This window comes from Myiozetetes cayanensis, unplaced genomic scaffold (assembly GCF_022539395.1).
Source record: "Myiozetetes cayanensis isolate MyiCay16 unplaced genomic scaffold, myiCay2020 scf16, whole genome shotgun sequence".
In the NCBI taxonomy this organism is placed as follows: Eukaryota; Metazoa; Chordata; class Aves; order Passeriformes; family Tyrannidae; genus Myiozetetes; species Myiozetetes cayanensis.
Genome location: NW_026087270.1, coordinates 1,079,697 through 1,097,874, shown reverse-complemented (window position 1 = coordinate 1,097,874; position 18,178 = coordinate 1,079,697). Strand labels below are relative to the sequence as shown.

At 44.7% G+C, this 18,178-nt stretch overlaps 1 protein-coding gene across 2 annotated transcripts in view; it reads right to left on the bottom strand.

The window, feature by feature from the left end:
• SLC7A10 (solute carrier family 7 member 10) overlaps positions 1-16,881 on the bottom strand; it is a 37,596-nt gene extending 20,715 nt beyond the window's left edge. For both annotated transcript variants that reach the window (XM_050311621.1, XM_050311622.1), the window contains exon 1: positions 16,782-16,881. In XM_050311621.1, the coding sequence (XP_050167578.1) occupies positions 16,782-16,875 (94 nt within the window). In that variant the 5' untranslated portion in view covers positions 16,876-16,881. The remainder of the gene's footprint in view (positions 1-16,781) is intronic.
• Positions 16,882-18,178: the final 1,297 nt, after the last annotated feature.

The following is an 18,178-nucleotide window of genomic DNA, read 5'->3' as shown; positions in this document are numbered from 1 at the left end:
TGTCAATAATAGCAACGATGTAACTCACCGTGGATATATTTATTTATATATTTATTGAGCAGAAAACTGCTAAATTAGGCATCCTCCAGTACAGCTAATTGCCCTGGGAGCTAATTGGAGTTAAGCACTCCCAGCTGAGGACATTAGTGGCCGGTTTTGACTGTCACTGCCTGTTTGTGAACCCAGGGCATGGCACAGCCACAAAACCAGTCGAGCAGTAAAATGTGCAGCTCATAATTTTGGTGCTGACCGGAAATGTTGTGGCAGCACAGCCAGTCCCAGTGGCTCTGTTTATTCACAGGGAATAAAGTGGCTGCTCCCTGCCCTGGCTGACCTCGGGCTCGGGCATTCCCACGTGCTGGCAGTGCCAGCCGGGCACAAGGTGCTGCTCGGGCTCCTCTCCAGCTTATTAACACCTAATACAAGAGATTACAAGGTGCCCCTCCCCAATTAAAACACAAAGAGTAAATGAAATCCTGAATCAACAAAGCAGTCAGGCCTAAGAAATTACCTGTGGGGGGACTCTGCAGGATTAAACCTGGCAAACACTTCAAGTGAGTTTTCCTAACCTCTAGCCGAGCATGAATTGAGGTTATGTGGCAGTGTTTAAGTTCTTTCATGCAATTTCTTGGATTTCTTTCCTTTTAAATAGCATTCAGAAAACTCTTAATAAAGGATCTATAAAACTTGGCATTAAAATAATAGCCATTTAACTTCATATGCATGTAACAAATGTTACTCTTGTGCCAGTAGGAAATGAATTATGGCTGCTCTGCTAATACAGTTGCAGAAAAAAACCCCAACCAACCCTCAAAAATGGCTATAAAAAATAACAGTGATAATTAATGTCTGCAGAGCTTAGTATTTAACAAAATTAAATTATCTTAAAACCTGATTTCAGTTCAAATATTTATGGTAAAATTCCTAGCAAGTAAGAACATGACCAGCCGTTGTAAACTGCTATTCCGGCATTCCAGCTGGATTTTACTGGGTTAAGAATTTATAATCTGATTACACTACACCCAACTTTAAAGACTTTAAAAATCAGGCCGTTTAAATAGTGAAAAAAGAGTTTTCTTTTTATGGTAGGTGTACAAAGTATTTGCATTTTGAGCACTAAAATACAGGTGTAGCCCATGAGGACTTGAGGAACCAAGGTTTTCTAGCAATGAGGGTGAAGAAGAGAAACAAGGAAGAATGGAGAACTGAGTAAAGGAAAGTAAATATTTCAGGTGTGGCTTTACCAATCATACCTGACATGGTCTTACAGGGGGTGCAACAGTGTGTGTGTCAGTACTAAGGGTTAGGTATTGCTGTCACATAAGGTACTGAGGAGCTTTGTAAATAATTTTAATTATATATATATATAAATACAACTCTATTAGTGAAACGCAGCACTCTCAGCAGGGCCCCCTGCCGGGCACACTCAGGGCAGGGAAAAGGCCACCAGCTGGGAAAGGGGCTGAAAGTGCCTGGAAGTTACCTGGAACTGCAGGGGCAGGATGGAATGTCACCCTCACCCTGTATTTTAGGGGATTTTACTGTGGCCAACACGATTTTGCTTTGCTGTTCTCCCCAGTCTGCCTGCTCGTCTTTGTTATTTTAAGGAAACATAAAACTGGTTAAATGGCAAAGAGCAGTTCTGTTCTGATGAACAGAACTAGCAAGTGGATACAACTGGGACATGCCAGCTGCCTTGTCATGATTTTGGGAGGGTGTTAGGCAGCTGTGTTGCAACTAGACAAAAAATTCACAACCTAGAGAAGAGCATTCAAGGCAGACTTGTGTCAACCTCAGTCTTCCCAGGACCTTTAGTGTATCTAGGGCCATTTGAAAAGCTGTTTAAAAGCAGTAAGCTGCACGTTTGGCTCTGCCTTAAGGTGTATAAACTGCTTAGTGATGATGGTTAGTTTGGAATCCCTTTCCACCAGCAGCCTCAGAGGAAAGCAGGACTCAAATCCTGCGAGATGCATTTACAGGACTGCAGTGCTTTGCTGTCCAGCTGTCTCCTGCTGCTTGCCACAGGAGGCTGACCATGCTCAGCCCATCAGCAGCCCAACCTCTGCCAAGGTACCCAACAGCTTCAAACCACCAAAACACGGTGGTTTAAAATTTCTGCTTTTCTAAGAGCTGTCTTCTATTTGTAAAACAAGTGACAATTTGCCAGTTGCTTTTCTTCTGCAGAAGCAGGTTAACTGAGAGAAACTTCATCGAGAAAGCTTTTCAGCTTCTCTCTTGGTAACATGGTGGTCACAAAATAATCTGCTGCTTCACCAGCATTCAGAGGATTGGCATGTGTTGACTATAACTGTAGGAAGGGCACATCTGTAATGTAAAGAAAGACCTCACTGCAAAAGACATGATGTGGGAATGTGGGAATATTCTCACTATAGCACTTGAGAGTCAAATGCAAATGTCCTCTTAACCAAAACCAGCACTGGAAAGTCTGATCCTGTTCTCTGGCTTACAAGCATCATGCTGTCCTGAGTATGCATTTATTGGGTAGGACAGATTAATTCACAAATCTATGTGTCCAAAATTGCCGTGCCTAACTGAGCACTTGGAAGGAGACACCGTTGTCCCCATCAGTCAGTGCTGGTCCCCACCTGCTGGGTACTAAATATTTGGATGTGTGCAGAGGACAGATCTGCACTAAGGCACATAAATGGCCAGGAGGTGCCAGGACCAGGCCTCTCAGGAGCATGAGAAATAATAAAGAAGACGACAGACGTCTGCTAGTGCGTGGTTTTATTCGGTTTTATTTGAGTAACGCTGTTACAATGTGTTTATATCAAAGGAGAAGTTAAAGCCTGTATGATGGGATTTTTTGTTGTTGTTCTAAACTGAGAACTCCCTTTTATTCTGCTAATCCTTTCACAGGCTGCAGGCTCTGTCTGCTCTTTTCAGGCACACAGTCCACTGCTTTATTTCCTGCTCCTCTGTTCTGACTCTTGTACTCGGTCTGATTTCTCTACTTCCTTAACTTCTGACTTGTTCTCCTCTTCTCTTGCCAGTGCTGGGATATGTGGGCTGCATTTCATTACCACGGAGAGCAAACCTCAGCCTCCTGTGCTTTGCCTCTGTGCGCTGCAACGATAAGGCAGAAATGTCGGACAAAGCTTCTCCAGGGATTGGGTGATATTTTCCTTGGGAGCTCAAAGTGAGCTCCCACTCTGCTGCACTGAAAGCAGCTTGTTCAGCAGCAGGGCTGTGTCCAGGAGGGGATTACAACCAGCTACTTTTACTGAGCTTCAAGTGCACCTTCCTCTCCTGCCTTATTCCGTGACATCAGGGACCTGGAGCAGGGTTTATGGCAGGGCAGTGCTCCCTATAAACAGTGCAGCTTTATCCTGTATTGGCCCTTGTTACCTGTCCAACATCTGCTTTCTGTGCTCTCCAGATCTCAACATCTTGACTTGGAAATTTACCTGCAAATGGCAGAAATGTGTCCTTAAATCCCCTGAGGTAGAAATGGGCAGTTTGTAAAGCTCTGCCCGGCTGGCACGCTGGGGGATGTGGGGGTCTTCCTTAGGACCCTGTATGGGTGATTACTACCAGGTAAGTCCTAATTTTAAGGAAAGCAACTGATAGTGGAGATAGGTCCTTGTGTAGTGGCTTAAGGGGCAGATGCCATCCCATTCAGCTGATTAAATGGTTGTCTCTTGGCTGAGAAATCCCACAAGTGGAAACTGCATCTCTGGGAGGGCTCTCACAGTACCCTCTACACCTGCAGTGATTTTCAGTATCTACCAAGAAGAAAAGCAGTTACAAAATGCTGCTGTAAAGCTCACCAGCTCAGCTTTAAAGCCAACCAAAGAGTTCAGCTGTGCTGGGGAGTGCTGTGGGTCAGACAAGGACAGTATGACAGATACAGCTATTTGGCAGCCCAGACTCTTCAGCCCTGCTCATGCCAAAGGTAGAGACCCTGGCACCACCTTTGAAGCATAATTTGTTTCATGGAAAACACTGTGGGGAATTTCCCTTTTCTCCTTCCCTTAACTCTGTTCTTCTTGTTCATTGTGACTGTGAACAGATTCCTGAGTCTGGAAGATTTATCAGCCCCTGCTGCCCAGTGGAAAAGCCACTTCCTGTCCATGCCTAAAAGCTGTCAGAAGTATCATTTGCCTAATTAGAAAGATTAAACAAAATGGTGGTACGCAGTGGCAAGAGTTACACAGCACAAGAACACAAGCACACAGAAGGATTTTTTGGCTAGACAATTCCAGGCTCTAGCAGAAGAAACCAGCCTGGAGGCTGGCACCATCTCTGTGACCCCACGCAGCTCCCTGCTCACCTCACACAGCAGCTCTGCAGCTTTTTGCTGTGAAAAATGTTCCTCCCTGTGCATGAAAAACTTTGTTTGCACGTATTGATGCCCTTGCAACCCTCAGTTCTGGCTACCAGGAACCCACACCTGCTCAGCCAAGGGACAGTGGGGGGACTCCTGGGGCAGCGTCACAGGAAAGAGCAGGTCTGAAGAAAAGGCACAGTCTGAACTTATTTGTTCAACTGCAAATAAGACAGAACTTAACTCACACTCTTGCCTCTGATTTTCTCTCAAATTACTTGGTTTTATGCTTTCTGCTCTGACCTGCAAAGATGAGCCCTGCAAAAATGTGCTCAGACTCAGGCCAGCTGGTGGATTTTGGACTGTGCTTATGCAGCTCCTGCAACCTTGGGATCCATCAGGAAGAGCATCTCTAAACTAGGCAATGCTTGATCCTTAACTTCTGAAGTGGTTTAATGGGAACTTAAGTAAATTAAACTCTCAGGGTAAAGCTTACTCTTCAGTATTACCCTGCACAGCAAAGTGCTCTCCTGAATTGAAATCCCAGGCAATACATATTTAAAACAAAGCAATGTGAAAATGGCAGTAACAAGTCATCCACAAACACCAACTGTTGTGCTTTAACTCAGGTTACCTTATTGACAAGAAAGATTGATTCAGAATGTTTCCTATAAGCTCTAATGCCATTGCCTGGGATCTCATACAGCCTTGTTTTGGATGCAGATGTAAACAATGCAGATGTAAGTATGAGCCCCTCAGCACTAAGTTTGCTGTTCCTGTAGGTTTCCCTTGATCAGAAATAACTCAAACTCCCAAATTCACATTCCTCTGGTTGTAAACCTGTGTTAGCAATTCTTTGTAGTTAGTTTTACCTCTGTCAGCAAGGTCTCATTGCATCTCAAAGTGGCTTTATCTCCATTTTAGCAAAGAATGCAAAGGTGGGCTTCTGTTTCACTATGCTCAATGAACTGAGGTGGAATTTAAAAGCAGAAAAAGTTGTATTTATGCTTTCTGGGGTTTGTACAACTATTGCACAATGATCTCTGATTTAAAGCTTGCACTTAATTTCAGGTGCACTTTGGTAACTCACGTATTTAGAAACCAGTGCTGACTTCTATCTCGACTTTTTTTTTAACTATTTAATTTCTTTTCAAATAATAAATTTCAATAGTTTTACTGGTGAGAACTAGAAACTTCTGAATTTCCAAAAGACACAGCAGCTTTTCTTGAGGTTCTTAAATATCTACGAGCTGAGAATCTGGGGGCTTGTTGTAATATGATGTCAAGAGGTAGCAATATTAGTATATTCTTTTGTGTGTATGAATCCTGTGTTTGCAAATATCACAACTGTCTTTTTAAATTAAGTATCTTCAGAATTAGCAGTTTTCATGTTGCCCACTGATGTCTTTATATATCAGGTTTGCCTCAGCAGTTGACCAGCTGTATAAAAAATTTGTCAAAAGAATTGTCACTCCTTCCCTGTGGATGGAAAAACTTGTTTATAGAATGCTTTGATTACACAGAAACATGGAATCAAATTAGCTAATCCTGCAAAATACTTGTTAACACAGACCTGAACACCCCTGGACCCTGGTTACAATACACTTTCTGTTCTTGTTTTGCAACTCATCAGAGATGTTTGATTTGTCTTGTTTTTATTCTTTCCCCGTCTACTAAAGCAACAGACCTCTCTTTCAAGCAGGCTTTTATAAATGTCATTAGTTTGGGTTTTTTCAGTTCTGGTGCTTCTGAGCAGCTAAATCTCAGCCAAGAGGTTCTCAGACTATCTCAGAATCACAGATCCAAGCAGGTTTGAAAGACCTCTGAGACCATCAGAGTCCAACCTGTGACCCAACCCCACCCTGTCACCCAGCCCATGGCACTGATGCCACGTCCAGTCTGTCCTTAAACACCTCCAGGGACAGTGACTACTCCACCCCTCCCTGGGCAGCCCCTTCCAATGTGTGATCAGTGTTTGAAGGGATTTCAGTAGATGCTGTATTCCAAGAGATGGGGTATTCACAGACCTGCCTTCAGGGAGGTCCTGCGAGTTGATGGCTAGAAGTGAATTTGCTCCTTTTGCCCTTTGTGTGCCGTTTTCCCTCTCTGGAATACAGGAGGATGATCCCTTCCTGCTGCAGAGGGAGACCAGGATGCTGCTCCTGTCTCCTGACTGTGTTTGGTCGGCAGCAAGTGCGTTGCTTTTAGAGCTGTGGTAAAATGAGTGTACAGGACTGGCCCCCTACAACTTTAACTAACGAGAACAGATTACACCTGTTGCCACTGCTCTCTGCTGTGCAGCCTGAACACAGAAAGGCTCATTCACACCCAGCTGCACTGCAGTGTGACTGCCAGCCTTGCTCAGGTACCGTGGGCAATAAACAATTAATGTGCTTTGTACCTCACTGCTTTAATTTAATTTAAGGCCTGATCCTACGAGGCACTGAAGTCCTCTGCTGTCGTTGCCTTCAGTAGGATTTGAGGGACTTGGGACCTGTTAAGGAGAGGGTCTTTAATTTTTCATGCTAAGGGGAGCTATTCTTTCAGCACACACTCATAGTATGTACAGGATTTGGGCACCTTTTGTAATAGTCTGCTTAAATCTTAATGAGTTGCCAGGGAACTGGCTGTGCCCACAACCAAAAAAACCATGTAGACATCATGTCCTACTGGTTTCTGGCAGAGTTTACCATAAGAAATGGCTTTATTGCAACAACATCTAGTAGCAGGAGTACAAAACAGGTAGTTTGTCAGCTTTTTTTTTTTAATTACAAATTTTTTAATTTTATCACACAAATGAAAATCCCTTCCAAGCATGTGAGGACAACACAAGAATGAAATACTTCTTTTCCTTCTTCTTTAAAATATTGATTCAGCTATTTTTTAATTAACTTGAGTCAAAGTGCAGTGTTTGGAAGCTGAACAAGCTTGGATAATCTCTGCTCTTTTGTACTAACTAATGCTATTACTATTTTCAAGACACTTGTAAAAAGAGTTGATTATGTATATTTCCAAAATGTATGGCTTTGCAAGTTTTCTGACTGCATTTAAGAGTATCAGAACAGATGAAACTTTTGTGCTTATGGAGTCCTAGAATGACATTTCTGATGTGGCTTCACACACCTTTCATGGATATCAGAACTGTCTGCACTGGTTTAAATTAGTGACAAAACAAGGCTTGAGACCCCAGCTAACAAAGAGTAAGTGTGCTACCAAAACAGGATAAAATCTGGACAGACAAAAAATAAGTCATGGGGAAATGGAAATGAAATATAGTCTGAGGTGACCTCCCTTAAAACAAGCAAATCCTGTTCTATTAAGTTCTCAGGAGAGCTGCTGAAGGATTTTGAAATAATCCAGAGAGGGAACTCAAGCTCCTCATTTTTATTCTTTTTGGTTCATTCCTTGCAACTCCCTAAGAAAAAATGATCCCTTGTGTGTTTTGTACAAAAGAATGAATTTTTATGATATAAAGGCACACGGGTTAAAGCTGTGAGTCCTCATTCCTTGGCAGTCATTATCTCCACGTTTATGGAGAAGCACATATTGATCCTTTCCAAGGCACGGGTGGGCAGGGAGGCAAGGAACACTCTCCCAGATTCATCAGCCTGCCTCGTGGGGCCTGAGCAGGAGTGATCTCACAGCACAACACTATTAAAAACCCATCATATATGACATGTTTTCTCCTTCTCTGAGGGTGGTTGCAAAAAGATGGAAGACACTTAGGAATTACAGGAGACCAGCCAGCTAAGGATGCTTTATCTTGTCAGACCTGTGGCTTATAGCATCATGCACATGCACATGAGTGCAATGGCCTTTTCACAGAACTGCTTGTGTTGCAGAGAAGGCTTTTTTCCCTAACTTGATTTTTCCTGGCTTTCGTGATGGCAGCAGGTAAGGTCCTTGCATTGGTCACACATAACTCTTCGTGCTATGTTATATTAAGATGCTTGGCCTGATCTGGATTAAGCGGCTTCATGTAACTGATGAAAGGGCTATTGTTTCTCACAGCAGAAAAACTGCCACTCACCCAGACCACTGACCTATTTCTTGGAGTTAGAAGTAACCAAAGTTTTCTGATTCCTGGAGTTTTACTGATTTTTAATGCCGTGTTTTACAGTGTTGATCTTCTAGCCCCACATTTCAAGTGTGATTACACCAGTATTTCAGGATGAGAGAAAAAATTTCAACTTAACTTTCAGGTGCAGAAAGACTTCAGTTTTCTGTAAGTTTTGGTGCTCTTCTAAAGGAAGTGTTAAATGAATTGGAGTAATTCAGCTGTGGGGGTTATTCCATTACTCAGTGGTACAGAAATTCCTCAGGCTTAAACATCAGCATATTCCTCTCCACCTTTCTTGCTCGGAGATCCAGTGGAATTTGTCTCTGTTGCCTGAAAGGGATGATGAACCATGTCCCTGTCCAGGAGCAAGAATTTAAACAGCTCACCCTAAAACCAGATGGGTTCATTCATCACCCTGCAATCAGAAAAACACAATCTACAAGTTCCTGAAGAACCTACAAGTTCCTGAAGATGGGAACAATTTGTAGACAAACACTCTTCAAATCTTGCTTTTCAGCCCCGAATTGCAAAGTTTAGTGCCAGAAGAACACATCAGGAGAACAAACTAATACTGCATAAAGAGATGCTGTGGAGGCTGGCACGTGAATACATGTATTTACCACTATATATGGCTTTTCTCAGCAGGAGAACAGGGCTTAGATATTCTCTATGCTCTCTCATTACACAGAGAGGGACAGAAGCATTGAAAAAGGAATTAGGATGCTGAGATGCTCAGTCCTGTGCTGGATTGCTGGCTCCCTGCTCTTCACCATGGAGCATCTGCTAAAGAACTCCTTGGGAGACTTTTGGGTTTTTCAGGACCAGCAGAAAAAAAACACCAAACACTGTTAGGATGGTTTATATTTTGGGCACTTCAGTAGTGACAAATGCCATCTCATTTTATCATGCTGCAATCAAGATGACAAAAAAAGGGTGGCAGGGAGTAGAAACTCCCCCCCACAGCCCAACAAAAAAACAGGGGCTCAAAAGGAAAAGTTTGGCACACGGAAAGCTCCAAACACAAAAAAGTTAAACCTCTAGCAAACCATTTCTGCTTGTTGTGAGCCTGCCAAAGCAGGACAGACTTTCTCAACAGAAAAGGCTACATTATGCTAGAAGGAAATGAGCTGCAGGGCACAGGAAAAGGGAACACGAGTGGAGATTTATGGCACGGCTGAAAGCAGGCACTGTACTGCCAGATCAGGAGTGAGGCACTTACCAAGGGATGCTACCTTTGTTTTTTCATCTGTCGAGGAAGAAGGAGTTTCTGTTGTAGGGTATCTGAACTACCAACATCCATTGCAGAAAGCTCATTGCTTCAGCCTTGTGATCAGAGTCACAGTGTCCCAACCAGAATTTTCTACTTTTTTAGAAGGTAAGAAGGTAAAAAAGACCCCAAAACGAGCAAAAGTCACCCAAACTGAACCCACCCAAACCAAAACCATCAGTCAATGAATACCTGATACTTAATGACCTGGAAACAGAACTGATACAATAAAGTACCTATTTGGTCATTGGGTTTTGTTTTTTTTTCCCCCCTGAATATTTTTCATCAGGCCCTACTGCTGTTCCTGAAGATAAGAGAAGGATTCTTTTATTTTGACAATTTTTTACTTCATTTTTTGCTGCTGTTTTGGCTCTTGTTTTTCGGATTGTACATCTGGGACTTCACACACTGAATTCTCCTGGCCACAGACTGCAGCAGAAAGGCACATCTGTGGACAAACAAACCCCTTCACTTTGTCCAGAAATACTCAGTAAAAAAACCCCAAAACCTTAAGGCTTTTTTTTCTCTGTGTGTGTGTGTGTTTTGGTTTGGTTTTTTGTTGGGGGGTGGTGGTGTTTGTTTGTTTGTTTTGTTTTTGTTCTGTTTCTGCCAGGAATTTCTAATCAAAGCTCCTTTTTGCTTTCCTCAGTAAGTTTAGTTTAGTTTCAGATGTAAACTGCTAGCCCAGAGAAGCTGCAGAATCTCCTTGGATTTTTAACAGTTTAATTTGAGCTTTTTGGTTTTTACTCTCAAATGAAACTGCAGCTTGTTTTCAGGTCCCTGAGCTCAGGTGAAAGGCTACCCCAAACAACTCTGATGGAGAACTGTGTGTTGGAGCAGTCTCAAAGAATGTGAGAACATGGCATTGCCCCTAAAATATCAGGCATAAATGTAACTCGCATTTTGGATGAGCATCTCTAGGTTTCTTTCTTTCAAAAAGCAGGGTCTGATCTTTCTCAGCATTACCAGCCTCTTTTTCATACTGGCTAAGAGCCTTTGTGGTTTATCACTAGTAAGGAAGATGTGCCATTGATCTTGAACAAACATTGACTGCTGACTTTACCAAACCAGAATTTGCATTTATAAGAGGACAAGATATTGAATTACATTTTTCTGCAGTCCACAGACAGATCCTGAACTATTGCCCTGGAAAAAAAAAGCAGCTGCACATTTATAAATATTTTGTGTGTTATGTCAGCAGGTGCCATGTGGAACTGAATGCTCAAAAAGATTACTTAGCAAGGTGTGTAACAGAGATAAGGAAGGCTTGCTCTTTTTAGAAATGCTTTTTTTTTTTGGAGAGAGAACCATTGAAGTGTAATCTGCATTACTCTCACAAGTCAGCAAACAAAAGTGTGTCCTGGAACTTCAGCTAGCTATAAGGGTGGAATGGTCTCACATGGATTCAGACAGAGAGAAAACTCTTGCTGCAACACCACTGTTTTGTATGATCCCAGGTAGGATCACAGAAATCAGAAGAAATCACCCAGAGATGTGGTTTGTTTTTTTTTTCTGTATTTTCACACATCTTTCTTTCTGCTGCAGTCCTTTAACTCAGGTACTACTCCAGTGAAGTCCATTGTGTTTGACCAGAAATGATCTCCTGGTGATGTGATAAGCACATGGATCTGGTGTGGTGCCAGTTGATTCAATGACCAAACCCCAGCCTAGAGCAATGGTGACACATGGAACATGATCAGAGCAGATTCCCCAAGCAGCAGGAGTTAATACCTACCCATTTCCACTTCAGTTCTTGTATGCTATGAAAAACGACTATGAATGTTATTCCCACTTCCATGTGTTCTCCTTCCCCAGTGCTTAGCCAGCAAGAAAGGTGGAGAGCAAAATGCTGGTGATGTTTAAGCCTGAGGAATTTCTGTATCATTGAGTAATGGAATAATCCCCACAGCTGAATTGCTCTGATTCATTTAACACTTCCTTTAGAAGAGCACCAAAACTTACAGACAACTAAACCTGTAGTAGGATTCTGACTATAAAGACTGTGGGATTTAGGGCATGTTAGAATGGCAGGGGACACAGTGGTAATGAGAGAGCAAACTGACACACAAGAAGGATGGTAAATAGTTTTCTGCTAATGAGAAGGAGGAAAAATCACACTGAAGTGCTGTCCTTGGAAGTGATATTTCTGCAAATGCTAATTCCTCTGCTCATGCAGATGCAAATGTTTTATGTAAGTGCAATTCTGGCAGATCCAATGACAACCAAGGAAACTGCCTGTGTTGTTCCCTTGATGTATTATCATGGTGTGGGCAGCAGTTTCCACTGCATACTAGGACAACTCTGACATAAGGAAGCATCTGTGATGTAAGGAGGCTTTTCAGCTTGTGTGCACTCTGTTGAGACCACCCAGAGGGTGGCTGACTGAAGGGGATTCACAGCCACCTGCTGATGCTTCCCCAGACATATTTCTGGGATGTTCCCCATCCTCATGAGGGGTCAAAGCTCTGACACTCCTGGAACAGAGACAACACAGGGAATGATTCCTCTTTCTGTCCCCTGTGGAGGAGCATCACACCTTGTGCTGAACAAGCACAAGGACAACTGACAATTCCAGTTCTATAGTAATAAACTTTCTAGGCTGATTTCTCACTGATCTGTCTCAGATCACATATTTTCAGGTGTCTAAACCCTGAATTAACAGACAAAAGATAAAACCAGTCAGCTATGGAAGAAAGTAAGAGTGTGCCGTTTTCTGGGTGATATGGGTAAATAATTCCAAAAAGTTACTTTCAGGACTAGCAGTAACTGAACATATTGCTCACTGGTCAGCTGAACACAGTTTTGATGCTATCACTGGACTTGAATCAGGAACCCTTTTATAAGGGATCTCACACCAAACTTCTGTGTGAGTAGAATGAGCACTGCAAGCATTTTTTAAGCAATGCCAAGTCAGCTGAAGCAGGTAAACTCCACTGCCTGTGCTCAGCAAAGGAAGGATATGTATTTAATTTTAGCTGACATATTTTATTGTGGCTCAATTTGTAGGTCTTCTAATAGGCCTTATATAGCTTGACACAAAATAATTCATGAGTATTCAACAGATTCCATCATAATGCAAGTATGACCCTGTGGCTACATTCATGCAGTTTTACAAGCCACATAAACTAAAGTTTTAAGAGGTGTTATATAAAGTTACTTGATGTGCATTAAACAGTCTCTTGTTACACGTTATACATGCAATTTGTGCACACAGTTAAAGGTACATTTCTAATGTAAGAATGCTGAATTTTATTATTGGGACCAAAAGAACCAGGCTGGTATCAGACACTAATCAGGCTGCTGTTCATAATTGTTGTAGTTTTCTAAAGAACTATGGAATGCAGTAGAAACTCCACGTAGACAAGTCATGGAGCTTCTCACTTAGCTTTTCATGTACACAGGCAAATCTCTGAGGAAGGCACTGAATCAGAGGCTCTTGGCATAGCCCATATGCCTGTGCTCATAGAAAAGACACGTGTAATAATCTTAATTACATATATAGATCTAGCAGTGCTATGGAAAGCCAGCTATGTGTATATGCATAAAATAACTGCTGACTTGAATACAGCATTGATTTCTGTGTCTGCTAAACAAAATCCAGTCTGGGTTTCAAGCAATTATCTAGTTATTATCCAGTGGATAATAACATATGTACGTCACTACCTTATAAGCTGTATCACTTCATCTGGGTACTGGCAAGCTTGATTTGTGGTGTCACTGAGTACTTTAGAAGATTATTAATGTCTGGAGCCCATGAGAGATTTGCTTTCACTGTACATAACCATGTTTGAGACAGAGCAGTTTGGGTCCTTCTACAGCAAATCTCAGGCGCTTTCCAAAATTCTGTGCCAGAGATGTGGCCAGAAAGGTTTGCTACTTCTACTAAACATTGTTCAGTTTTGCAGTCATTAAGTATCAGTCTCTTTTTAGAGTTAAAACAAAGAGGTTTTGTGTTTAGTACCTGCATTTACATAAGAATACTCTAAAGATGTGTCTTCTGCCTCAGTGTGAAAGAAAGTTTGGAAACAACTTTCTTCTCTAATCAGGCTTGTTTGTATGCAAGTTAAAAAATATAAATAATGAAGGACAGACATGCTGTGAGAAGGCCAGGCTGCTGGAAGAACTGAGGAGACAGTTCCATGGGGTGGATATAGGACAGGCATATTATATTCCTAATTTGATGTTCTTTGTTATGCTAATTTTTCTATCTTCTGTTAGATGAACTGGTATTTCTAATGCCAAAGCCTTTCAAACCTCTATAAAGAGAGGCTAAAACTTTGAAAGGATGAGTTTTGTGAGCATGTTTAGACGGCATAGTAAGAAAATTGTCCTAAAATTCAAAACATGGCAGGAAGATTGGAAAGGAACATCTGTGTGGCAGGGAATTAGCAGAGGGTAGGGGAGCTGCAGGATGAGGGCTGCCTGTGCCCTCCCTGTTTCCCAAACATGCCCCATGTTCCCAGGGCAGGCTGAGCACCTCCTTAGCCTGTCATGCTCAGCCTGGATGAAGTGATGTACCTGCATCTAGAGGTTGGTTTTATTTCCTTGGTTGCAACTGTGACAGGGTAGTATTGGACTACAAAATATCCAGAGACGCTGACATTACTGGAATACTCTCAAATGTGCCAGATAATGGTGGTCCCACCTCCAATCCCTCTCTTTCGCTTAATTTCATTGTTTTCTGAGTGCTCCCCAGCACTCCCCGCCTCCAACTGCAAATCATATAATGCTTTATTTTAAACAAGCAGAATTAGTGTATAGAGGGCAACCAGCAGCTTATTAATAACATAACATAAATAACAAAGCAACATAAGCTCATATTTAAAGTATTTTCCAAATACTCCCTAGTGTTTCCTCTTATTTCCTAATTACTAGAAGATTATCATTCTCTCCATCCATCCTGCTGCTGATTAGAATTGTAGAACAGTCTGCTAAACCTGAGCATTTGGTGTAATGCTGGCAGATCATCACAGCATCAAGCTTCTGTTTGATAATGCAAAAATACCCTCTCACATTTTCTATATCTGCAGCACTGTCATACACTGTTTGAATAAAGATAACCTGCAAGAACATTTAAAGAAAAATAAGAAAGCACAATCTTCTTCAAACTCCATGTAGAGCAAAAGGAGGGTTTTTTTTTCAAAGGCAATTTCTGTTTTACTTGGGGTTCTCAAGCAACATGACTTTGCTGTGGGACATGTCAGAATTTGATGGCTAAACCCTTGAAATGGGTTTCCCTCCCCCACTCATAACAGGAAATTCAACATGTTGGCTGGCATAAAAGTCCTGGTCTGTCATCAGTTCCAAAGGCTATGACACACCAACTGCACCCATTTTCCTCCCCACACTCAATCATTTGGAAATAAGTCTTCCCTGTGTTGAATTATATCATATAGAAAATTTGTGAGTTGACGGGTTGCCTAATATACCATTAGTTTATTTTTTTGCTGAAGGAGTCTTAAATAAGTTGTCACTTTAGTAATGGCTTGCAGTGTCCCCTGACTCGAGGCTGTCATGTTTGATGTAGTGACACCTACAAAGCCATGCTGTACTCTTATTATGTATCACTTTGTTACTGAAGACTTTGTGACACCTGACATAATTTCACACATCTGCACACGGACAACTCAAGCTCAAAAATAGGATTCTAGGGCTGTGTTTCAAATGTCTGATATAAAAATATGGGGGATCTTGCAGAAGACTTTTTAGCCTTCATGTGGCACAGCAGATAACCTTCTCTAATACCTAAACCACTTGAGAGTACTAGACTTTATCATAAATGTCAATACTTTTTCCTGCTCAAATGTCCTTGATTAGATGAGGGGCTGTTTCACAAGATTTAATTTGGACCAGTGTTACATAGATGTATTCTGCTTGCAAGATGTTGCAAATAAGTCAGGTTGATGAAAGGCTGACAGGGAAAGGATCTGGCAGAGCAGGGTAGCAGTCTCGAGATACCATTACCTAATACCTAATCAATTACATAGATGCCATAAATTTTCCCTGCAGCCAGCAGCAACTCAGGCAATACCTAACCCTGGAAGTGCCTTCTTTACAGCACTGTGCTGCACTGATACACAAGGTCATCTGTGCTCCACTGAGATCCAGAAACCAGATTTCCCCCCTTAAATATGTCACGGGTTTCAAAGTAAAGGTATGTCTGTATACCTAGAACACATCTTCCCACAAACTGCAGGTACAGAGTTTAGTATTTCACTATGGGAACCATATGAAATATTTTCCTTAACAGCCTTGCCCACAATTACAAGAGATCCTGTTCAGTGGAATTGAAATGTCTCTCTTTTTTTTTTTTTTTGAAAGACCCCATCCACCTAAATTGGACATAAAGGGACACAAGAGCAAAAAAAATTGCAGTGGGACAGTGCGATCATCTACACGACGGCTGCAGTAAAGTCCTCCTCCTCAGGCTTGGTGACATCAATCACAGAGACACAAAGGGGTGGCCCAGCCAACTCTGCCCCTGAACAGTGCATTCCCACAGATGCAGCAGCTTCTGCTGTGCCCGCTGCTGCTGCCACGGGCCTGGCCCCCGCTGTCACCGCGAGTGTCTCCATCACTCTCGGGGAAGGTGAACGCTGGGTCTTCCCACGGCGTTTCGCTCTCTGGGTGCCGGGACTCACCTGGGAAAGCGCTCCTTGCCCAGGCGTGCCGCACTGCTCCAGCCCCAAGAGGGATGGAGCGGCAGGGCTGAGCACAGCCTGTCCCGGTGCTCCGACCCGCACACCGGGCTTGCGGGAGAAGGCTCCGAGCGGGGCGGCCCCGCTGCCAACCCGCGCCGCACACACTGCGGGTCCGGGACACCCTGCGAGCGCCTCCCCGCAGCCCACGCTGCCCCTCCGAGAGTCCCCTCAGCTCGGGGAGCCCCGATCCGCACGCACCGATCCACCTGTGCCAGTCCCAGAAGCGAGCGCCGCTCAACAGCTGGCGAGCCATCAGCCCGAGGCTCCAGAACAGCCTCCCGCCTTCGCGTCCCGGGGCGGGGGGTGCTGGCACTCCCGCTCCGCTGGCACCTCGGGTGACAGCGATGCCCGCTCGTCCCGCAGCCCCGCTCGCCGCAGCTCCCCCGCCACCTGCCCGGCACCGCACCGCGCCCCGCCACGGCGCCCCGCCGCCCCCCGCGCCGGCCGAGCGGAGCGGGCCCTTACCGATGATGATGGCACAGGCGCTCACCAGCCCGATCTCCTTCTTGAGCGCCACCCGCCCCGCGCCGGGGGCACCGCGCTGCTCCCCGCCCGCCATCGCTGCCCGCGCTGCTCTGCCCCGCGCCGCGCATGCGCCGCCCCGCGCGCCGGGCCCAGCGGGAGGGGCCGGGGACGGGTCTCCTGAGGGGACCTTGGGGCATGCTCCGCAGGGGCACAGGGGCGGTGTTCTCCTGAGGGGACGCGGGGCTGCTCCGTGCCCGGGGGCACAGGGGGCGGGTGTTCTCCCTGAGGGGACGCGGGGCTGCTCCGTGCCCGGGGGCACAGGGGGCGGGTGTTCTCCCTGAGGGGACGCGGGGCTGCTCCGTGCCCGGGGGCACAGGGGCGGGTGTTCTCCCTGAGGGGACGGGGCTGCTCCGTGCCCGGGGCACAGGGGGCGGGTGTTCTCCCTGAGGGGACGCGGGCGCTCGGTGTGCCGTGCCCTCGGCGTGCCGGGCGCTCCGTGTGCCGGGCACCGCCGCCACGACCAGCCCGCCCGGCGCCGCGCCGCGCTCCCCCTCACAGCGCCAGCTCCGCGCCGGCCGCCTCCCGGTGCGCTCTTTATTCGTTGGGGCGGTGCGATAATGATGTGAAGAACAAACACTTTTGCTGCTTGTCGTCGGTACGAACAAGCGCGGTTCTAACCAAGCTTGTTGAAGCTTGGTCGGTTTCTGTAGGTTTCACGTTAATTTCTCCCCGCTCCTCCTTCCCACGGTCCCGGAGCGAGCCCAGCCCAGCCCGTGCCTGCACCGGCTCCTTCGCACCCGAGGGGTCCCACACGGCACCGGGGATGGTTATCTGCGGGGCAGCTCAAGGATAATAATAAACCTTTCCTCTCCTCATACAGGGGATGGTGTCTGTGATCTGTGTCTGCTCGCAATTCTTTTGCTTTGTGAACAAACTGCCTTCACAGGAATGTCAGGAAATGAGGTCTCATCTGCTCTCAGATGAAATCAGAAAGGTAAATCGTAGTTTGAGGACCTGGGCTCTTCCCTCAGGCTGTTAAAACCAAGGGTTTTACTGATGGAAATCCCTGGATTGTTGCTTGTTTATGACGTGAACACCTTCCTGAGAGGGGTTCTGTTGCCAGAGAGGAGCCCCGCGTGGGTGGCCCATTCTGAAAATGCATGTTAGAAAATTTTCATAAGAAGATTAAGCGGTAACTGGCAGAGTGTGGGGCAAACAACGAGGCGATGGAAACGGGCTGTATCAATGGGAGAAGGAATGCCTCAGGGAAGGAAGGTGGGAAGTTTCTGTGGTGACATCAGTCTGATTTTCTTTGACTGTGGAATGAAAAGTACTACCTGAAAACTGGGGAGTCATTTGAGGAAATCTGTGGACTATTCTTAGAAAGCTGATAATTG